At 33.1% G+C, this 25,507-nt stretch overlaps 1 protein-coding gene across 1 annotated transcript; it reads left to right on the forward strand.

Annotated features, from left to right (window-relative positions):
* Nucleotides 1-19,955: 19,955 nt before the first annotated feature.
* LOC133204398 (RNA-binding protein RO60-like) lies at nt 19,956-25,240 on the forward strand. The gene is made up of 2 exons (XM_061340123.1): nt 19,956-20,238; nt 23,765-25,240. Exon 2 carries the CDS (start codon nt 24,081-24,083, stop codon nt 25,197-25,199), a length of 1,119 nt encoding a protein of 372 aa, XP_061196107.1. The 5' UTR covers nt 19,956-20,238; nt 23,765-24,080; the 3' UTR covers nt 25,200-25,240.
* Nucleotides 25,241-25,507: the final 267 nt, after the last annotated feature.

Genomic DNA, 25,507 nt, shown 5'->3' on the forward strand with positions numbered 1-25,507 from the left:
AAATCACATATTTTCGAGGGGTCAAATTTTCCTGGTTTGGGGAAAAAGTATGGGTTCATGGGATTTGATTTCATGGTTGTTCAAAGAGGTATCCAGTTGTATATACGAAATTTTACATTTTATGGAGGACATGAATTCGTGGGTCTCCCCATGCAAAAAAAAAATGATAATGATAATAACCTGTAAGAAAATTTGTGATTTCACAGTTTATGAATTTCACTTTCGAAGAAGATGGGTGAACATGACGAGCGAAAAGCCTATAGTGTGACAAACATCAAGGTGAAAAATTAAATCTCAATTACATGTATATCAAAATTTTCCTTCGTATTTCATCTAACATTAAAATATACTTTATGTAAAATCTCTACAATTCGCAAAAATCTCACAAAGATTGAAATTATTTGCTTTTGAAATATTGTACACACACTAAAGAGGGCAAAAAGATTCAGTTTCTCATACTATAACACTATTTTTCGATATGAGTGGGTCTTCGCTCCATTTTTTTGAAAGTTAATCCTCGAAGTTTACATGAAAATATACATTTTTTGGTTTCCTAAAATATGGAGCAAAGACCCACTTTACCTTAAAAATATACTTTTATGACATATCATTCGCATCTTTTCGAGAAATACTTGAAGTCCATTAAGTCAAGGGTCACATCAAAAACATGATTTAAATGCCACTATTCATCAGATCTTGCGTAGTCTAGTGGTTAGCGTGCTAGTCTCGAAAGAAAATGATACTCAGGATTTTTATTGCTAGGGTTCGAATCCCCATGAATATCACATTATTTTTTTTTAATAAAAGAATAAATTTTCCGAGAAAATTTTCCTCAGAAAAGTTTTGTTTATCATAATTTCATACATTTCAATAGTGAAAACTTTACTCTAAATACTGAATTCACAAACTGAACATGATTTTTATATATTTGAAGCTATAGGCTTTCTGCACGCTATGTTCGCCCATCTCCTTTAATCATGCTTTTCAAAATAAATTTATTATTCATTGTTAATCTTACATGTACTTTGAAGTATTCACATCTAATAAAAAAAAAATTAACAGAAACTGTTTTTATTGAGGGGAAGGAGATATAATTTCCTAGTTCTGGAAGCTATGCACCGATTTTGCAGATAAAAAGACCACAGAGAATCAATTTTTTGAAACTTGTCCTAATTTGCTTTAAGGTTGGGATCATATTAGTTAATATGTAGTAACATTAACTTCTGTGCAATCTGGATCTGGACTTTGAAGAACTTTGCCCCTTTGTTCATATATGAAATGATAATAATAAATCAGATCGAAAGTAGTCTCAAAAATCTCTTCAAATCTGAAAAGTTCACAAGTCTAAAAAAAAAAACGGTAAACTAACCAAGTTCGTTTGAAATTGGGTCAAAAGGATGACTGCACTTAAGGACATGCGAAAATTGCGACAAAATAATCTTTCAAAACAAGCATTTTTCTTTTAATTGCAGGAATGGTCAATATGTAATCTACAGCTTTACGTAATTACATTAAATTAAAGTATGTATTTACGAAGTACGAAGCTGTTTTCAAAGGTGGGGGTCATCACAATATCTTGAATCTCCGTACGATAATGAGGACGCCCACTTTTTCACTGACTTTGTACATAGTCAGCGCACGTTTGTCTATTGTTCTCCGTTTAACAGTAGTTGTATATTTGCATTAATAATATTGTGTCAAAAGGAGATTAATAGACAAACATGCTTCTTTTTACGTTCGCTCTCACTGTTGTAACAGGGTCAAGGCATGTTGAATATTATAATTCACCACGTGATATCCTACCTCAGGTAACTCTGTGAATACTAAATTCCGTCACGTGACTTGTAAGCTGGCATGTTTTGTGCTAACTAGGACACTCTTCTCGTTCACGTTGAGTTGTCAGGCATCGATTCAAAATATTCTTTACTTACATGTACGTGCTCATATTGTTAATTTCGTTTTGAAACCTTTGTAAATACTATAGTAGTGTACTTGTGCCATACAGGATAAAGAGAGAGATGGGAAAGATTGATCACGTATTTTAATAATGTCATTGTTATTTATCTAGTCTAATTTTAGAGACATTCTTGCAATGTTAGCTCCACCTCTCATGCATACCTAATGTTTAATCAAGGACAGCTAAGATTTGGAAAGGAGTAGGGACAAAAATCATAGAATTATTCTATTGTATCACAGTCTAAAATCATTTTAACATTTATATTAGGTGCCAAATTGATAGAATTCCGTGGTTAAATATACAAAAGTGAAATAAAGTTAGGAAATAAAAGCAGCAGAAGCGACGGGAAAAGACCCAAAACCCAGCGTTAAGCAGCTGTTAAGTGGCGTTATCCTTTATTATCACATGCGATTGATGAACATGAATAAAAAAACGGATCAATCCGTCTACTGACTTTTGTGTCATGGAAATAAAAGTTCTAAAGTTAAGTGATTCCTGTCCAATGATGAAAAGGAGATAAAATGCTTTTAAACTTTTTCTGGAAAATAAACGTTTATTTTGACTGATGCAGTCGGTTGTTTCACTCGACTTGGTGGAGTTGCAAGTTGAAAATGATTCAAGATGAAATAGGTAGGATTACAAGCATAAAGATAAGTGGTCCAGACTATATTCAAGTTGTGTAAGGTCAGTAAAAATAAAGCAATGTCAAGTGTTGTCAAATGTTACGAGCTTCCAATCAGTAGAGTCGTGGGGGCCATGGATTGTGTTTGTCTCCCAATCAATTCATATAGTACGCAATAGTATGAACCATTTTTTTAAAACCAGACTACTACAAATAAGTTGATTTACAGGGCTTTCAAGTCAGCATTTTGCAAACTCCATGGTCGTTATAATTTCTTCGTTTGCAAATACATCGTGTCACTGGGGCATATTTTGACTGACATGTTCCCCATCATTTGTTATACCATTGTTTTTAATACCAATTTTGACTACGGATGAAGTGTAATATTTAAGTTTACTGAATAGTGGTTTTTTTTTCTACTAATTACTACATAATTAGTAAATAACTAAAAGATAATATGGTATAGGTAAATGCAAATGTCTTGAATTTAAGTTTGCGGAAATTATTTCTTTCAGTGCAGTTTGTCAGTTGGTTTATAATCTGTTGTTGTTAAATTAAAATTTAAATACATTTCAAAATTTAATAATACAATAGATTAAATCAACTGAAAAACGAATTGATTGTTTGTTTTTTAAAAATGTCCCATGAGAGAATCAAATACCAAAACAGTTATGTTTGATATAAAACGAATGTTGTTCACTACTGTGTAAACCTGGAAAAGAAGAGGTACAAGATTTTTGACCCTATATTGTGGACCTACAGAAAACGTTTCGATAAAGCGGTGCAACTGTCCCTCTTAATGATAAAAATTATTGCATTAATATTCAACATTATAAACTATTAATGATAAATATATATATATATAAATATATATATATATATATATATATATATATATATATATATATATATATATATATATATATATATATATATATATATATATATGAGTACATATATAAATCATAAACCAAGAGGTTCCTGGGCCCAAAATACTCATTCGAGTTGAATTTACAATACAGAGTTGAGCAACTTGCCTTATCAAATCTTCCTATAGACGAACTCTGGTATCCTGAGTCATGATGGGTTCATGATACATTGACAAGTTTAATCTTTACTATATGACAAAAAGTATCCTTGGTTTTGAGAATAAGTTTATATGGAGTTTTCTAATATTGACCTATGTAGGATTTAACAAAATATGTCCTTTGTCTCGAGAATGTTTGTATGGATTTTTTTTTCATATTGACCTATGTAAAACTTTGGAACCCGAGTACAAATTTGTTGTAACTGTAATTTTGAAGAATATTTCCTTATATATTACTTTAGACTTTCGACCTCTATTGGGGGCTCAGTTGTTATTCCGAGAACCTAGATTTAAAAGTAAAATTATTAAAACTATAATTAGTATACTTTCATAATTACACATTTACCAAATAAGAAAACCAGCATTGTTCTTGTTGAACTTGCGAAGATTTTTAACGACAGGTACTCTTCTACGGGTGAATTAAAAAAAAAAATAACCCTACAAATATTTATCGGCCTGCACTAAAATACATCAAACTTTTATGTTTCAGCATATGCCTTTTGATATTGTCTATATACCTGCCAAATATCTCATTGGTATCTCAAGACACAAAAAAGTTATGTTCAAAAATGATGCTAACATGTCAAGTGTACAACACCTTTTTGTGACATTTTGAAAATTCAATATTTTTTTTAGGATCTATGAAATAAATAATACTGGTTTATGTAGGAAATAAAAACTTTTCTGATAATATTCAAACTATTGAACCGATGGTAATGGTTGATGATGAAAAAAAAAATTACCATGTCAGGAGTGCAACAGAAAAAATGTAGTGTTGCCCCCCCCCCCCCAAAAAAAAAACACATTGATTTTAAAAAACTGTATGGCAATTGAGTCAAAAAAGAATTTTCAAAGTGTAAAACAATAACTGATGTATACCATTTGAAATTTTAAAATGTTATATAAATAACAAGCAGCATTAAATAAGAGTCAAGTATCTGTGCAATTATGTCAGGAGTACAATATTTGATGTTTTACTCCCCAGTATGGAACCATTTTTATCTGACAGCATTTTTTCAGATCTATATTTCTATGGTCAGGAGTGCAACAGATTTTTTTTAAAGATCCCAGTAATATGATGATAAAACTTCTATTCATACTAATAAATATTCTTTAATCGATAATGATCTATTTGAATAATTTAGTTCTAAATTATTGACAGTTTTGTTATTAAAATCTGTCTCTTTTTCAATTTTATTAATCCGGAGTGTTTTTAGCTCACCTCAATCGGCGTCGGCATCCCCTTGTTGAAGTTTTTTGGGGCAGATTTCTTTTCAAGTACTTCTATGCCCTATATCAATCAGAGGTGCATGGGGATGCTTCTAGTGTGTTTCATTGTACCAGTCAAGGTTTTCATATGCTGCAATTTCAGCTAAAGAATGACCAGGTTTATGTTTTTGGAGCAGGTTAAATTTTTTGGGACATATTAAGTACCAGTCCGCCTAAAAATCAGACAAAAGGTGATTCATGGGGGTTCTCAGAATTTGATGATTTTTCACACATAGATTTCTATTGCACTATGATCCATGAATGTAAAATAAAAAATGTTTTGGATCATGGTTACTATGGAAACTTGGTCAAAGTAATTTCCTTAGCAACCAGCCAATTTTTCCATGTGAAGGGTCAAAAAATCACTTATCTTTAAAGTCTGAAATTATATACAAAAACTTTAACAATTATTCTTATTTACTGGTATAATAAAGACACACACTTTAGGTGTTTAAACAACACAAGACATTGATATTTTATTCAAAGGTAGTACTGTGGTAGACATTAGAATATGTAAACGTTTTGCATTTTTGCTGACTCAGCATTTTCCTCGATTTTGGCAATATTGAAAGTCAATTTAAAATTAATACCAAGCAAATACAGCTGTTGTGTTTATTTCACATAAAAGGGGAGGACTACCTCTTTTAGACTCTAACTTCGAAAACGCGGGTTTTTTGAAAAATCCTATCCGTTGCCTAGCAACAAAGTTGGATGTTTTGATAAAGAAAAAGTGAAAAATGGTAAAGAGTTGAGTCAAAAATCTTATAAATTGTTATGTTTTTGCTGCAGATACAATTTTTCAAGTAATAGAAAATAATTCTCATTTATTTTAAAAATGAATCAATAATTCCTAGTTATTTATCTCCATGGCAACAGCAAGTTTTCCATAGCAACAATGTAAAAAGGTTTATTTTGGGCATTTTTGTATAGAGTTATAATGGAAACGAATAGATAATTATTCTTAAAATTGCAATTTAGCTATTGTCAATTTAATATGGGTCTGATAAAAGTAAATTTTACTTAATTAACCCATAGCAACAATTCTGAATATCTATAGCTAGCAACCAATTTTGTAACCACTTTACCCTTTTACATACAGGTATTTTTTGGGGGGAAGCTGAAATGAGATTTTCCGAAAAAGGCCTTCTGAATGAAAAATAAACACAAATAGATACAAGTAGTATGTATCAAAATATCTTTGTTGATGTAAAGATTCCATAGAATAAATAACTCTTGGGTTGCCATGGTAACAAGTTCCACACTGGCCAGAAAACAAACTTTTTGTTTGCGAAATACTTGGCCCCAGTTTTTGCTTATTATTCAAATTGGCAAAACTAACTGGTTATACAGGTAGCTTTAGCATACCCGTTTCTTCAGATAGTATATTTTTTTATGATTATAGTACCTTAAATTAATGTAGCTTAGCTACCATTCCATATGAAAGATAAGGGCTATCATAAAGCTATTTTAAATTTTACACGTAAGAATCTCTAAGAATTTTTGTGAAAAGATTTCTCTTACGGTTGAAACTTATGGCAAGATTTTTTTTTTCTTTGTGAAAATCTCTATTGGTTTTGAAAATATCTGGAAATCAATTGATTATTTATTGTTGTTTTAGACACAAAAGTAATAATTTACATCCACATTGATAAAGAGTTCAAATTTACACCTTTACTCAGCACTCAGACCCACTGATCATTAAGGGTTCTTTATCTGCCAACGCCAACCATAACATTTAAGGTCAGATCCAAAGTACCTGTGACTTTCACTTCTAGTGACGGGTGCTTGGCAAAGAGACAGTCACTACCTATGTTTACGTTTTAGGTTTCTAGCAATGCAGCAAACGAGAATCGAACCCGGGCCTTCTAGCTATGGAAATTATATAAGGACTAAAACGTATCTTAAGAGATACTGGGAGTATCTTTATTGTATGTTAGACCATCCAATATTTTTAAACTCATAATAATGAGCTATGTACCATGACTAAAGACAAGTTATTTTGAGTCTCATCCAAAAATGAACTTAAGACGTCCTTGACTTCCTGAAACTGTTCTCATCCTATGCTTGTGTAATTGCAAGCATGACTGTAAGTGTCAAAGTACAATGCATTAATCAATGATTGATCACGGCGTAGGGGAAGTTGCTAAAAGTACTGTCTATTTTTCTTCAATACTCATAAGTATTTGAAGTTACATTACGGTGAAGCTGGGATTTTCTTTCTTGTCTCACTATATCTTGAGTCATTAAGTCAAACTACATGTGAATATAAGGATAATCACAGATTTTTTTGCATGATTCTATATAGTGAAAAGGTCACTCATCCAGTACTTATGCATGCTTGCTGTACCTTGAAATGGAAGAAGACATTTACATATCACTATTTTCTAGTATTTACAAACCAGTCTTTAAAACGATAGTTGAGCTAGCGCTGTAGCCATCATGAAACACAGAAGTAGATATCAGAATCATTGGAGCTTTAATTTGCTGAATCGAATGATCATCAATAAGAAGGCACGGTGGTGAACTGGTGTAGTGAATGGGGGGGGGGGGGGCTCAATTCAACATGGTGAATTCTAGAGTGGGCTTCACAATAACACAACTAATCAACTCTGCTTTAAGCATTCTGTAGTTTACTGTAATTTCAATCTGGGGTGAAAAATAAGACATCAATAGAACCAATGGGCACCTAGTTTAAAATATTCCAGTGCGGTACCGTTTTGTGCAATCGCATCTTCTTGGGTCTTTCCGGCAAGCTCGAAAAAAAATATCCTAGGTTATATTTCTGAACTTGCCAGTATGATCAAGTGAGGTAGTAAAAGCTAGGTATTTATTATAATTTTAGAAATGACTGATCTCTTCAGTCATGGCATTGTAATATCCAAGAATTGAATGAAAAGGGTGAAGATAAGTAATATAGAAGTAATATCTAAATAATATCTAAGTAACTGTTACTTTATATACATTTTTGTACAGATTATAACAGGTAAGACAATAAGACAGGGAAATTCAGATCATGTGTATTTTCTGCTGATATAACGGAATTTACATGGTACAGTAGTATTACCAGAATGCAGTACCGTGATGCCGAGGATACGTATACTAATAAAAAGACTAATTACTAGCGCTTGCTTGAGAGCGCTAGCAACTGAAAAAGATAGCTCCTTAATAGCGAGGCGATATAAGTTCCTTGCTGCATATCTGTAGCTCGCTGGCCTGAAAAAAATTGGGATGATGACTCCAGTCTTTTTTTTTTCAATATTTCCCCCACAGAACTACATAAGTTCCATATGCACTACATTACTCCCTCACAGTGCATATGTAAAGAAAATTTACTTACGGAAATATATGTTTGATTATTTGTTGGTTTGATAATCATATGAAAAGCGATACCAGGTATCTATTTATGTACAGTCAATTTTCCAATATGCATTTTAATTTCTTCTGCATCATTTTTTAGGAGAGAGAAGTTTGTTATTGTGTAGTAAAAGGAACCAAAAGGCCCACATTGCTTACTTGAGCACATTTGCTTGGAAAAAGCAGAAATCATATCAATATCGAAAAGTTTATGGGCGACAAACTTAAATTTATACTACCTCAGGATGCTTCCATTTCAATATTAGTAATCATGGTTTTGTTTCTGAGGGGAAGAATTTTAAATATTTTTTCCCTATATATTCTTAAGTAAAAAATTTGACCCCCTGTTGTGGCCCTGAACTACCCTTGGATGTCATTAAATCTACACTATGTAAGGATACTTCTGTACTAATATGATTAATAATGGCATTGCTGTTCTAAAGAAGAAAAAAAAATTAAGATTATTTCCTATATATTCCTATGTAAAACTTTGGGCCCCTGTTGTGTCAGTGCCCCACCCCAATGGGTCATTATTTGAAGAAACTTGAATCTACACTACCTGAGGATACTTCTCTATCAATATGTCTAATAATGGTTTAGTTATTCTTGAGAAGATTTTTTTAAGTTACATGTACATGTATTTCCTATATATTCCTATAGTAAACTTTTACCCCCTGTTGTGGCCCTGCCCTACCCACAGGGGTAATGATTGGAATAAAATTGAATCTACACTACCTGAGGATACTTTTATGACTAATCATGGTTTTGCTGTTCTCGAGAAGAAGACTAAAGACAGTTACTCTACATTCATACGTAAAACTTTGACCCCTTCTTGTGGCCCTGCCCTACCCCCGGTGGTTATGATATGGACAATCTTGAATTTAGAATACGCAATGAATACTTCACATTTTCATTTTTCCTTGTCCAGTGGTTCCTGAGATTAAGATTTTTAAGATGCCACTAAATTTTCACGAATTCTTGATTATCTCCCCTTGAAAGAGGGCGTGGCAATTCCTGTGAACAAACTTAAATCCCATTTACCCAAGGATGCTTTGTGGCAAGTTTGGTTGAAATTAGCCTAGTGGTTCTTGAGAAGTCGGCTCAGGTGAGCCAAAAAATAATAAAGACATTTATCCCATGTTTACCCCTTTATCCCGTGGATATGACTCATTGGATAATTTTTTCATAATCCACAGTTGTGACGTCACAATGGTTTTTGCGTTCGCGCGATGAAGTAAAATAAAGTGGAGTCCTATATAAAACAGTGTAAAACATTGGTTGTGAAGTATTAAACATGGGATAAAAAGAATCTCCCATGATTTATAGTTGGATATGACTTTTATCCAACTCGTTGTGTGTTTTTATCCCCTCGCCAAGGCTCGGGGATAAAAAACATACAACTCGTTGGATAAAAATCATATCCAACTACAAATCATGGGAGATCCTATATTTATTATATGACTCTGTATTTTTGATTAAATGTTATATATATTTCTTTGTTATATAAACATATTCTGCGATGTTACAACATTTTAGAATTATCTTAAGAATCTCCTAAGTATATCCAAGTAAGCCCATTCCTAAGGGAGCTTCTGGGTCAATCTTATAAGATCTGTCTTAGGACCATCTGAAGTTTTGTCCTCAGATATCTCTTAAGTTATTAAGTGGTTCATGAGAAGATCCTTTCCTATAAATTTCCATATTAATCTTTGATCGTACAGTAAGGCCTCATCCTACCCCCAACCCCCTCCCTTGGAGTCGTTTTTAAACAATTTTATTTGAATGTACACTACCCAAGGATGCGTCCATATAAGTTTCGTATTTTCTAGCTGGCCTAGTGGTTCTTGAGAAGAATTTTAAGGACCCTCTTTACACTGATGAAAAATGTTTTTTGGACTTTGAGAAAATTATACAGCGTAAAGATGGATATTTGAAATCAACTAATTAATTTTTAATATAGGGAGTGTGCCTTTTTTCATGTAGGAAAAACCTTCAAAAGCAATGAAGTAATGAAAATGAAAATAGCATTTATTTACTCATATACAGAATACATGTACATACACATTGAAAAGTCTTCAGCTACTCTATCTAAAGTCTAATATAATGTTTCGAATACTTATTTTAAATTATGACATATAGTGCAGATTACAAATTATTCTATTATATGTCAAATGGTGGGTCAGTCTAACATAAACAAAAGTACCCTGAAATTAGGGTGCAGTGTAAAGAGGGTCCTTAAATGATGACATAAAATTTTCATTCATTAGCTCACCTGAGCTGAAAGCTCAAGTGAGCTTTTCTGATCACATTTTGTCTGTAGTCCGTCTGTCTGTCCGTCCGTCTGTAAATTCTCACATTTCCAACTTCTTCTCCAGAACCACTGGGCCAATTTTAACCAAACTTGCCACAAAGCATCCTTGGGTGAAGGGGATTCAAGTTTGTTCAAATGAAGGGCCACGCCCTCATTCAAGGGGAGATAATTCAGAAATAGTAAAAATTTGGTGGCATATCTTAAAAATCTTCTTCTCCAGAACCAATGGCCCAAAAAAGTTGAAACTTATAAGAAACCTTTGTTATATAGTGTAGATTCAAGTTTATTCAAATCATGACCCGTGGGGGTAGGGTAGGGTCACAATGGGGGATCAAAGTTTTACATAGGAATATATAGGAAAAAACCTTAAAAAAAATTTTCTCAAGAACAACAAAGCCACGTTTATTCATATTGAAATGAAAGCATTTTATGGTATTGTAGATTCAAGTTTGTTCAAATCATGTCCCCCGGGGATAGGGTGGGGTCATAATGGGGGATCTAAGTTTTACATAGGAATATAAAGGAAAAAATCTTTGTCTCAAGAACAGCAAAGCTATGTTTAGTCATATTGATATGGAAGCATCATCGGGTAGTGAAGATTAAATTTTGTTCCACTGATTACCCCTGGGGGTAGGGAGGTTCCACAATGGGGTATCAAATTTTTACAAAGGAATATATAGGAAAAAATCTTTAAAAATCCTCTACCGAAAAACAACAAAATCATTTGTTATATTGATATGGAAGCATCCTCAGGTAGTTTAAAATTCAAGCCACCACCCCCCTGTAAACTTTTCAATACTGGATTGATTTGTGCTTTGTCCTAGCCATTGCGTTCAGGTGAGCGATGTGGCCCATGGGCCTCTTGTTTTATTATCTCACCCTTAAAGAGGATGTGGCCCTTCATTTTACCAAACTTGATTATCCTTTATCCAATGATACCTTTTGGGAAGTTTGGGTACAATGGTTCTTAAGAAGTTACAAATGTGAAAAGTTTACAGACAAACAGACAGGCAGGTACCAAACAAAATGTAATCAGAAAAGCATTCATACACCACTGAAGTTTCTAGAATGTAATGCTGTAGTATTTTTTGATTAATAATTTTAAAATGATGAATTAATCTCAATTAAAATAAGTTTTTCTCCCCAAACGATAGAAAATTTCAAAATTTGGTTTTATCCCATGTTTACCCCTTTATACCGTGGATATGACTCATTGGATAATTTTTTCATAATCCACAGTTGTGACGTCACAATGGTTTTTGCGTTAGCGCGATGAAGTAAAATAAAGTGGAGTCCTATATAAAACAGTGTAAAACTTTGGTTGTGAAGTATTAAACATGGGATAAAAAGGATCTCCCATGATTTGTAGTTGGATATGATTTTTATCCAACGAGTTGTGTGTTTTTATCCCCGAGCGTTGGCGAGGGGATAAAAACACACAACGAGTTGGATAAAAATCATATCCAACTACAAATCATGGGAGATCCTATATATATTACACAGTTGCTAAGCAACACTAACTTCAAAGTGTATCCATGATAACCATAAAAACATACAGTTTCTTAAATTATGAATGTTGAAGTTTCCCGAGCGCTTTGCTTATTTCAATGCAAGCAAAAGGTATGAATACTGAAAGCCAAAATTTCAAATAAAATATTTTGGTAACAGATAGTTTGCTTCCTGGCCATTGTGCAACATGTTGCCATGGCAACCCAAGTATTATTTGATTATGGAATCTTGTCATCCATACAAACTTTTTGATACATAATAATATTGTATCTTAAGGTGTTTATTTTTCATTTAGAATGTTTTTTGTTGAAAATCTCATTTCAGCCCTTAAAATTTAGCCCCAAAAATGACTGAATGTAAAAGGATATTGTGGTTACAAAAGTGGTTGGTAAGTGGTTCAGATTTGTTGCCATGGGTTAATAAAGTACATTGACTGATTGATTGTATGTTGTTTTACGTCCCATTCGAGAATTTTTCACTCATATAGAGACGTCACCATATACCGGTGAAGGGCTTCAAATTTTGACCTTTACTCGGCACTCAGGGCCATTGAGCAGTGAGGGATCTTTATCGTGCCAACGCCTGCCGTGACACGGGGCCTCAGTTTTTAAGGTCTCATCCGAAGGACCCGCAACTTTCACTTCAAAGTGCCGAGCGCATGGCGAAGGAACAGTTGCTACGCATTTTTTATCGACTTAGGTCTGTCGCGGCCGAGATTCGAACTCACGACCTCTCGATCACTTAGCGAGCGCTCTACCGACTGAGCTACCGTGAACGGTAGTTAATAAAGTACAAAAATACTTTATCAGACCCATATTAAATTGACAGTTTTGCCAAATTGTATTTTAAAGAAAAATTATCTATTTGTATCTATTATAACTCTATACAAAAATGCCAAAAAATAACCCTTTTTGCATTGTTGCTATGGAAAATTTTCTGTTGCCATGGAGATAAATAAATATAAATTATTGATTCATTTTTTAAATAAATGAGAGTTATTTTCTATTAATTGAAAAATTGTATCTACAACTAAAAGATAAGAATTTATAAGATTTTTGACTCAACTCTTTACCATTTTTCACTTTTTCTTTATCAAAACATCCAACTTTGTTGCTAGGCAACGGATAGGATTTTTCAAAAAACCCGCGTTTTCGAAGTTAGAGTCTAAAAGAGGGAGTCCTCCCCTTTTATGTGAAATAAACATAACAGCTGTATTTGCTTGGTATTAATTTTAAATTGACTTTCAATATTGTCAAAATCGAGGAAAATGCTGAGTCAGCAAAAATGCAAAAACATTTATGTATTCTAATGTCTACCACAGTACTACCTTTGAATAAAATATCAATGTCTTGTGTTGTTTAAACACCTAAAGTGTGTGTCTTTATTATACCAGTAAATAAAAATAATTGTTAAAGTTTTTGTATATAATTTCATTTTTTGTCCTTTCATATGGAAAAATTGATAAGTTGATAAGTATTGATAATTGATAAAATTGATAAGTATGGTTGCTAAGGAAATTACTTTGACCAGGTTTCCATAGTAACCATGGTCCAAAACATTTTTCATTTTACTTTCATGGATCATAGTGCAAGAGAAATCTATGTGTGGAAAATCATTGAATTCTGAGAACCTCAGTGAATCACTTAAATATTACTTTTGTCTGATTTTTACGCGGACTGGTACTTAAAGTTTTTGGAGCAGGTCTCATTTCCAAGTAACTATAAGTCCTATATTGACCAAACTTGCATGGATGATACAACTAAGGATGTACACTTCTGGACTTGCTTCGGATGCTGTATCAGACCTACATTTTACGGATGAGTGACCAGGTTAAAGGTTTTTGAGCAGATCTCATTTCCAAGTAAATGTAAGGCCTATGTTGACCAAACGGACATGGATGATACATCTAAGAATGCATACTACTGGACTTGCTTCGGATGAAGGATCAGACCTACATTTTCCGGATGAGTGACCAGGTTAAATTTTTGGAACAGATCTCGTTTCCAAGTAAATATAAGTTCTATGTTGACCAAACTTGCATGGATGATACATCTAAGGATGCTTACTACTGGGCCTGCTTGGGATGCTTGATCTGGCCTACATTTTTCGGATGAGTGACCAGGTTAAAGTTTTTGGAGCAGGTCCATTGCCAAGTAAATATAAGTTCTATCTGAACTAGGGATGGCAACGAATATTCGAACATTCGAATATTCATTCGATGAGTTGATATTCGAATATGAATTTTAGATTCGAATATTCGGTGTTTTTCAGATTTCATAAAAAGAAGTACTGTGATTAATAAATTTTGATTAGACCAATGCTGGAATTATCCCTGTTTAATTTACTAGAGATCAATTTCGATCGACTGATTTCTTTCACTACTTTCTTATCTTATAAATCTTCTAAATTACATGTATTTTGTTTTGAGTAAGGTGTTGTAAAGAATTGTACAATAACGCTTTATGTATAATACAAAACGTACTTTCATAGCTTTTATTAGTTATAGATACGATCGGATCTAGAATCGAGGACAACAAATGAAATCTAAGAATATCTAAAAGGCGTGAAGAGTATACTTATCAAAATAAATTTAATTGATCATTGAATGAATGTCCGATAGAATTAATCTGTAATTAATATTGTAAAGTGCTTAATTTCAGAATAAATGTGTAAATTACTTGATTATCTCGGGTTGTACATAATCTATATTCATTATCGGGAAAACAGTTAATTACCTAGGAAAAAATTGTCTATGGAAATATTTGTTTACATTGTATCAAAGATTATAATCACATCTCTTATCAGGCAGATAATTGTAATTTATTACACGTATTGAAATCTGAACAGTATACCCTTAGGGCTATCTTGCCTTTTATGAGACGACTGGTTCCTCAGGTGGGGCTACTATAAATACACGTTTCATTTGTTAAAATTATATTTTTCTACATTTAAATCAATTATTTATTTCAAACATCGACAAATATCAAATGGAATTTCTTATTGTACACCTACAAGTCTTCATACAATTTTACTTCCTATGTAAGTATACCTACGAGAGTAGGATGATGCATATTTAAAATAAAACAGATTTTATTTATTTTATCGAATATTCGAATATATTCGAATACTTTCATTGAATATTCGAATATGAATTATTGACAAAATTGACATCCCTATTCTGAACCAATCTTGCATGGATGATGCATCAAGGGACGAACACTCTCAAACTTGCTTCAAATGCTAGATTTGACTATTATTTTCTGGATGAGTAACTAGTGAAAAAACACATACACACTGAAAAAATGTTATAAAATTCAAGTAATTCCATCTCAACTTTACTGAAACAATAGAACATGTTCTGATGTAATTTATACTTCATAATTCTACTTTAAAGACTTGCAAGCTCTTGGTCAGGAGTGCAAAATATATGTTAGAATTATTGCTGATCAAAAATGAATATATATATATATATATAAATTGCTGAGTAGATTGTTTTTGGTTTACCTCAGTTGCTTACAATGTTTGTCCCGTGAAGGAAAATATACTATAAAATATACTTTTATCTTCTTGATATATATATATATATATATATATATATATATATATATATATATATATATATATATATATATATATATATATATATATATATATATATATATATATATATATATATATTGAGCTAGTTTTTTGACACAAATAGGGGATAATTATCAATTAACTTAATCTATCTTTACTAAAAAAATTAAAACTGCAGAAAATGTTTGATACTATTTTGTAGTTAAATTCATTTCGTCTATCAATACATTACAGATATTGTTTGGACATTTTACAGTCAATTCACAGAATAGTTTTTATTACTAAACATATATTCCTTAATATATATTACACAAGCAAATAATCATACTTTGAAGTCTAGACAATATGAAAACCTTGACGTAAGTGATAAAAAAAATATCAAAACGACGAACTGATTTACAAACTTTGAATGAGTAATTGTGTGTTATAATTTTTAAAAGATTGTTTCATAAGATACATAGCAGATGTCAGGAGTGCAACAAAATAAGATAAAATAAGGCCACTTTAAAATCTAGCTTTTTTTCTTCTTCTTCTTTTTTTTCCCGGAAAACTTGTTTATCAAAATTCCTTTTTGTCTAAGAATTAAAGAATTCCTTAAATAGACCAAAAGGCTATTTTGGGGGAATTTATTATATCATATTTCTTTCATATTAAAACTTTTCAAACCAGAATTGAAAAAAAATAATGTAAAATAATAATCAATAAGCCAATTTCTCTCACATATACAAGAGAAGAACCTCATTCAAGGTTTAGATGAAATCTGGAGATAACGAACAGTATTCAAGCCCTTGCGTTGATATACACCCCATATGCAGGTGATAAGGGTATATTGCTGCATAAGTAAGGGAAGCTGACGATTGAAAAGTTAAAGTCATCACGCTTATCATGAAGCTTGGTTGTTAGATTATCATTAACGTCTTTTTCTAGTAAAATATCCAAATATGAAACAGATGTGTCAGACCCTGTGGTATTTTTTTTTATTTCAAGCTCACTGGGATATATCGTGTCGACATATGAATGGAAATAGCTCTTGTTAATTGGTAATACGTCATTGATATATCAAAATGTTGAGTTGAAGGCCATAGCAAGAGATTTCTTTTTCTCATATTTAAAATTTTGAATAAATTCTGTTTCATAATACAAAACTAGGTCTGTTAGCAACGGGGCGCGATTGGTACCCTTGGGAATTCCAAAGAATTTTTGGAAGACCTGGTCTCCAAAAACGACATAGATATTGTCAGTCAGAAACTCAAGCATCCTTTTAATATCAACTTCAGAGTACTTTTGTGTACAATCAGAATGTTTTTAACAAAATTATTTTGCAAATGACCAATGACAAGGTAAGCAAATTTACGAGTTTTATTTCTATTGAAAAAGCAGCTGTCAATGATGTAAAAAAGCCTGGACTTTAATTCATCATGGGGAATGGTTGTATACAGAGTTGAAAAGTCGTAAGTTTTATGTTATTGATTTTGGTGAAATTTTGTGATTTAAATTTTTCAAAAGTTCCTTGGAATTTTTAAGTATCCACATCTGATTTACATCACTTCTCGAATATATAGAGGATATTCAATGCTTTGTAGATGAATATGGAATTTATTTCACGAGTGGGACAGGATTTTTTTATATTTTCACGAGTGCGAAGCACGAGTGAAAATATCAAAAAATCCTGTCTCACAAGTGAAATAAATTCCATATTCATCTACAAAACATTGAATTTTCTGTTTATTACATTTTCCTTGATTTTCCCTTTGCCTCTGTCTTTTCTTAACACAGTGTCATAGGCTTGACGTCATAGTTAAGCGGTTGAGACGTCATAGCTTAGCATGCAGAAAACATTACATAGCATGGATTTTAGCAACATATTTGGGAAGAAATTTGCAGTTTTAGCTCTATCAAGATGCTTAGTTACTATCTCTATCTTATGACAGGCCAGAAATTATTTTTTACTTACTTTGATATCCTTTCACACTGTGAGAGAATATCATTTTGGTATCCTTTCACACTGTGAGAGAATATCACTTTTATTCAATAAATAAATCACAGTATTTCACTGTTGAAAATGTAATAAATTGTTGTACAGTACTCATGAAGTTTCTCCTTCAATGTTTTTTCATATTTTATTGAGGAGTAAAGAAAGAGACTTGATAGAACATTTACTGGAACCAGCTATTAGATCTTTGTTTGTAAGCATTTTTATGAAGTTTCGGAATCCAATATAAATATGGTAATTCAAATTCATTTTGGTTATTGGGTATATTAAAAATATTCAAAACTGCTGTATGATTTTGAAGAATTTCTTCCTTAGGAAGGTACGTGCCCTGTTTTTTTGTTTTTTTTTATATGTATATATTCAGACGTACATATCTATGGTGTCCGGATGGGGCCATTTGCAAAAGCTATCACAAAGTTGTACTTTACACAACACGCTGTCGGGCTGTCACACAACTCGCTTACACAACTTTGTGATAACGCGACGGCGAGTTGTGTGTTAGCACGACGGCATGTTGTGCAAACTTGTGTTAGCGTGACGGCGTGTTGTTCAATGATGTGTTAGCGCGATGGCATGTTGTGTGTTAGCGTGACGACGTGTTGTGCGCGACGGCGTGTTTTTCTGAACGCGCTGTTGAGCTTTTGCAAATGGCCCTATCCGGACACCATAGATTGGCCCTCTCGATTTTTTTTTAAAGTACATCATATCCTTCCACAAAGATTCGTAAATGTAATTCTAACACAATTTCTATTATCCAAAGTTGGAAACACATCCTTTCAGAAACAAAGCTACGTGCCCGAAAAGGAATGCTTGAAGTAATAGTTGGTGCATGAAAATCCATGCCTTATTATAACCAGGCCTACCTTCTCTAGCAGGGTATCCTTCCTCTTTCTAAATGAAAGAAGTACTTTTCTTTTCTCAGTCAGAACCTTTGTTGCTTGTTTTTTGGTTTTTAGCTCGTAAAGATAAGAGACTTTGCCTCCCTTGGATACCTTTTTCTAATTTTAATTAATACAAATAAGGAAACAAGAGAAAAAGAATTAAGGTATGTCACTTTTCAGTTTTCAAGAAAAGTTCCGTCAGAACCTCTCACTTCTAAACTATTGAATACAATTCAATTTTTATAACATGTGAATTAAACAATGCAAATTATAAAACTTTCAATTGAAAAACTGGTCACAAAATCAAGGAACAAGATTTGTGGGAGACTATATTTTGTGGCGGAAGGATATTTAATAGAAAATTCTTCAAATCTACACATTTGCTAAATTTGATATCTTGGAACTTTAGCCCTACATATTTTTCCTCAGAGCATTTTTTTTCCGTTATTATACGCTAGGCATATGAAATATGGGTTTCATTTGATATTTTTAGAACAAATTTTACACATTCACTCAACAGACTTTGCAAGAAATGAAAATATAATGAAGAAGTCAAGATAAAATTCACAGTTTTTTTTTTTTTTTTTTTGTTTTTTTTTTTTGTTTGTTTGTTTGTTTGTTTTTTGTTTGTTTGGTTTTTTTTTTTTTTTTTTTGAAAATGCCATGGCAAATATATATTAATATCTCAATCTTTTTCCTTCATTATTTTAAACTACACTAGCCGATCAGCACTTGAATCATAAAAATCTTGATACAAGAAAATGTTTTATTGCCTATTTAAATTTTTAATACCCAAAATATGATACTTATTTAGTGCAAAAAGGGCACACAATAATTTAAGCACATTAATTTGCATGATTCGTCCAATGATAAATATTATTCAAACTATTTTACGTAAAACAAGATTATATTTATTGTCATGATTACATCTGGTAAAAAATGATATAAATTAAATTGATTAACCTAAGAGTTACAATTTAAGTGCAAAAAGGTCAAGTTCATTGTACAATTACTCAGTAAGATGTACACTGACCCCCAATTTTCTTTGCAATTTTGAGTCATGCTATACAAGTACTTAATTATCTAAAATGCTCTTTAAAAAAACCCTTGATATAACGAATTTCACGAGTGACATACCTTAAGATCATCATTTTTCATTTTCCATGAAAATCGTAATTTGTTCGTCCATTTAATACATTATGTACCCGAATATTCCACAGTAGTAAAATGATACAAAGATCTGTTTAAGAAATACCCGGATGATTAGAAATGAAAGTAAACATGACCTGAATAGTGTCGACGTTTTAGAAGAAATAAAATATTTAGTGCATGAAATAGTGCATGCATTTTTTTGATGAAGGGGATTCCATTACATATGCACAGCATTTAACGAACAAGAGCTGTGCTTTATGACAAAACAGTTTCTGGTCCGGACTGATAATGTCGAACGATGAGAAAGTTTTGGAGATGGACGATGCCGATAAGGAATGGCCCGTACAAATGAAAGGGGAAGGAGGCTTAAAAAGTCAACATAAAAGAAAGCTTATGAACAGTACCGGGGATCAGACAGACTATATAACTCAGCTGAAGAGGTTCCTGTGTATCGGAACAACAGGCGGGACATATTACGCGGGAGAGGTCGAGCTGATCAAGGAAAACGCACGCTGCATTGATAGGTATAACAGACGAAAATTCATAAATGATACTTGGAATTTCTTTCCTTTTTTGGTTAAAACAGAAAACAGTAATTGAGAAATGAATTTAATAGCTTCCCAATTTATACGGTATAAACTGGATTGGGACAGTTGACATAAACATTTTTAGTACATATATAGAGTAAATTCAATGTTTTGTAGATGAGAATGGAATTTATTTCACGAGTGGGACAGGAATTTTTTAAATATTTTTACGAGTGCGAAGTACGAGTGAAAATATATAAAAAAAAAATCCTGTCTCACGAGTTCATGAGTTCCATATCCAACTGCAAAATATTGAATTTTTTGTTTATTACATTTTCTTTGATTTTCCCTTTGCCTCTGTCTTTTCTTAACACAGCGTCATAGGCTGTGACGTCATAGTTGAGCAGGTGAGATGTCATAGTTTAGCAGTTGTGAGATTGAAAACATTGTAACATGGATTTTAAAAGCAACATATTTGGGAAGAAATAGGCGGTTTTAGTCTCTTTTAAGATGCTTAGTTACTATCTCTATCTTATTACAGGCCAGAAATTATTTTTACTTACTTTGATATATCCTTTCACACCTTGAGATGTGAGAGAAAATGTAATAAAATGATAACATTAACATCCAACATGTACAATATATAACGTAATGATATTATTAGTAATTCATCTATAGGCCTAGAGTAGTTAAAGACAATGTTCTTGCAAAAATTTTCCTAGATTACAATTCTTTCACATTCTATGTACTAAGCATTTGCATGATTTGTACCAATTTGAAGACACTTGGTCTTCGGGGGTAGTAACTTTTTATGTATTTTTGTATTAATGTAATGTGAAAATTTTAAAACAAATGGAATTCATCTTCTATGTCCCCCAATGGACAAAGATTACATATTCTATTATTTAAATTCACAATTTTGTTCAATTATTAAGTTATATGTGCAGAGTCATACATTTTAAATCCTTCACCAATTTATGATGACATCTCTATATGAGTGAAAAATTTGCGAATGGAACGTAAAACAACGGACAATCAATCAATTATATAGTGTTTATGTACCTCCGTGATTCGTTACACAAGTTTTCGCATGTCCTTGCGAGTTACTTCTCTTGGCCGCAAAGAATTTTCCTCCCTTTGAGCAACCAATTTTAAACTTGTATGGCAGAAATTTAAGGGCAAAAATCTTTAAAATTCTAAAATTACGAATTATACATGTAGGAAGCTTGTGTTAACATAAATTCGAAAGAAAAATGTGTTATCTTTACCCAATTTCCCAGTATGACAAGTTTGAATTGGTTGAATAATGTAGAAATTCAGGCTTGTATACCTCCAATATGGCGATCAAATAAAGTAATAACTCTTGCTTAAATCGTGTCCATCGAAAGCTATCTATTCTGAGTACGGATTACTCCGTTTACAGAGGGTTACGGTGGGTGTAATCAGTGAGGCATACTCAGTGTAGGCAGTTGATCATATCCTTAGTGTCAACTCGTATTGTTTTTAGTATTTTTGAGATTGATCACTGTTTGTTCATGTAGATTTTTAATGATCATATTGTATATAAATTGGATATAGATTATTTTTACGCGATTTATAAATGGATTATTTGTACGTTAATTTGATATGGATTATTTGTACTTTAATTTGATACGGATTATTTGTACTTTAATTTGATACGGATTATTTGTACGTTAATTTTCCCATCGTCGGTAACCCACGGGTGATTCACATCGATTCTCTCTATCATCAATTTTCCTTGAAAAATTATTTCACTAAAATGATACGTCACCGATGCGAAAGAGGGACTTTAAATTTAGACCCAGGGCCATTGAGCATTGAGGATTCTTTGACCTTGGACCTCGGTATTTAAAGTCTCATCCGAAAGACGCACAACTTTCACTCCAAAGTATCGAGTGCTTGGTGATTGGACAGTTTTTCGACTTAGGTTTGTTCTGGCCAGGGCTTAAACACTAATCAAGGAACGAGCGCTCTACCGACTGAGCTTCTGTGAAGATTTGTGTGAATGAAAATGAAAATAAAACCGAACAGTGATCGATAAAAAAAATCTTCAAACAATACAAATATGTAACAGGGCATAAAACAAAGACCTCCAGAAATTTGAGAGGAGGGATCAGGTGCCTAGGAGAAGTAAGCATCTTCCGTTGACCAATCACATCCGCCATGAGCCATACATATTGATCAGGTAGACGGACTTTAAACAAGGTTTTTGAACTTCTTGTAACATCAACTTATCTGTGAGTAGTCTGCCTCGAATATTAAAAATTGATCGTACTCGGAGCATTCTCTTGAATATCCAATAAGTCGGGAGACATAAACACCATATGCTGGTGATAGCAGAATATTACTACGTAAATAAGAAAAAGCTAAGGTCATCTCTTTTGTCGTCTATAGTCAGTAAAACATCCAAATATGAAACAGATAGGGCAGACTCTTTGTTGTTTTATACTTCAAGCTCACTGGGATATATCGTGTCGAAATGTGAATGACTAGTAATTATTGTCAGTTGATAAAACGCCGTCGATATATCTGAATATCGAACTGAAGACCACAAAAAGCGTTTTCTTCTTCTCATGTAGAATTTTTTGAATAAATTCTGCTTTATAGGAATATAAAAACAGATCAGGTAATAAAGGAGCACAATTAGTGCCCAATGAAATTCCATCAGTTTGCTGGAAGACCTGGTCTCGGAAGACTGCATAAATGTTGTCAATGAGGACCTCCAACAACTTCATAATATCAACTTCCGAGTACTTGTGTGTAGAAGCAGAGTGATTTTAACACAGTAGTTCTGCTGATGATCAGTCACAAGATACGAAAATGAAAATATGTTATTTGGAGTGAATTTGAAATTTATTTCTTGGAAGTAAATTGAATGTAAATATTATGAATATAACAGGATATAGATTATATGTAAGTGAATATGAAAAAGATTATTTTACGTAAATTGGATATAAATTGTCAGCAAAATAATCTGATTGACATTCATAAGATTAAGGACATACGCAACGTAGTTTGAACTTTATTGTCTTTTCCCCAGGAGTTGAAGAGTTCCAATACTTAAAGGAACTGTGTGCTACATTTTAATGTCTATATATGCTGTTGTACACTTCTTCTAAAACAAGTTTTGATAAACAAAACATCTAGAATATATGTTTAGTAATTTTTGAATATTTTTCTTTAAATCATACAAGAATTTTCATCAATTGATATCTTTTCAAAACCCCTGGTAATGCATGCTGATTTTATGTCTACGAACATCTGATGGCACTATAATCTTAAATTAAGAATATCTTGAAAAATTATCAGTATGTAAGGTACGTTGCGTATATACTTGAGAATTCGTTACAATCGCAATGATCAATGGTATGCCACAGTGACCTCAAGTAACATTAACCATCACAAACTGTTCTTTTTTGTGACTGAATGACAATGTTGCATTTCATATGAATAATTATTTATATTCATATTAAGGTAGAAATTATGACACATTTTGTTGTAGGTTAATAAACAGCAAAAAAGGCAAAGATGTGGTAGAGCTGGTTCGTGAGTTCAATGTAAAGAACCGAGCATGTAAACAGGGACCAATTATCTACACATTGGCGCTCTGCTGTCGTTCAAACGACCTCACAACTTAGGTAGAGGGTTATAAAATTCTGTCTGATGTATGCCGAATCCCAACACACCTATTCGAATTCATTAAGCACTGTAAGGAAGAGAGCGCAGGAGCAGGATGGGGGCGTGCGCACCGCCGCGCCATATCTAACTGGTACTTTAATTACGGGAAGAAGGGAGAGGCGGAAAATCTTGCTCGTCTTATGACGAAGTACAAGAATCGCTTTGGTTGGAGCCATAAGGATATTTTCCGGCTCTGTCATATTAAACCGGACCCCGAACATCCCGAGATCAATTACCTGATCATGGTTACCACTGCAGGAAAGAAGAAAACAGAGATAGATTTTAAAGAAGTTCATGACAACCCCGAACTTGAAAAGGTGAGGACCTTTATGGATGCAGTAGCTCGAGCTGAACGTTGTAGGGATGTAGAAATCATGAAACGCTTAATACTGGACCATAATTTAACACGTGAACATGTACCTACTGATTTGTTGAAGTCAAAGGAGGTATGGAAAGCTCTGATCAGACATATGCCTATGACAGCGATGATAAGGAATCTGGGTAAAATGTCCCATTTAGAACTTTTGGAGCCAGGAACTTTTGAGGAGACGCTGACTATTCAGAAACTGACAAACCCAGAGTTACTTAAACACGGGAGAATCCATCCATTCACACTTTTGGTAGCTTTGAACCAGTACAAGAAAAGTCATGGAGAGCTTGGAAAGATGAAATGGAAAAAGAATGTCAACATAGAAAAAGCTTTAGAGGATGCGTTTTATCTGTCATTTAAGAACGTGGAGCCCACCGGAAAAAGATTCTGTCTGGCTGTTGATGTCAGTGGGTCCATGAATGTTCCCGTAATGGGTACACCAACCATTTCTGTACGTGACGCTGCAGCAGCTATGATAATGGTCACCGCTCGTACGGAGGAAAATTATGAAGTGGTAGCTTTCTCGGACAAACTCACCCCGCTGGATATCAAATCTTCGGACAACCTACACAATGTCTTGGACAAATGCGCCTCACTGCCCGTCGGCAATTCCGACTTTTCTATGCCCATGCTGTACGCCATGGAACAAAATAAGGAATTCGACATATTTATCGTCTACACAGATTCTGAAACCTACTTTGAAAAAGGTGATACCTCAAAGACCCTTGTTAAATACCAGCAGATAACACATGCCCGACTGATCGTCTGTAGAATGGCCAGCAATAAGTTCACCATCACTGATCCTAATGATCCCATGATGATGGACATCGTTGGTTTCGATACAAATGCACCACAGGCTATCAACGAATTTGTCATGGGACATATTTAATTTGCCATTTTGCTTGATATATTCTAGAGTGGTAATTTTAATTGGCTTATTATATAATAAACAAAAAATTGTGTAGATGTTAGACTTTCATGTAGGTAAAATGCATTAGATGGAAGTATTTTCCTCATGTTTATCGATTTCATACGCATTATGCGAAACGAGCGTATTTGTACATTTTTTTCTTATTAGCTCCCTGCAGGTGAAAAAGGAAGGGACCAATTGTTCCCTCGTCTGTCTGTATGTCTAGCTGTCCCTTTGTCTGTATGAGACTCTGTCCCATTTGGGTTTTTTCCCCAAATGCTTGCAGA

The sequence above is a fragment of the Saccostrea echinata genome, unplaced genomic scaffold (genome assembly GCF_033153115.1).
Source record: "Saccostrea echinata isolate AGI-Se365-2 ecotype Australia unplaced genomic scaffold, CSIRO_AGI_Sech_v1 ptg000053l, whole genome shotgun sequence".
Lineage (NCBI taxonomy): Eukaryota > Metazoa > Mollusca > Bivalvia > Ostreida > Ostreidae > Saccostrea > Saccostrea echinata.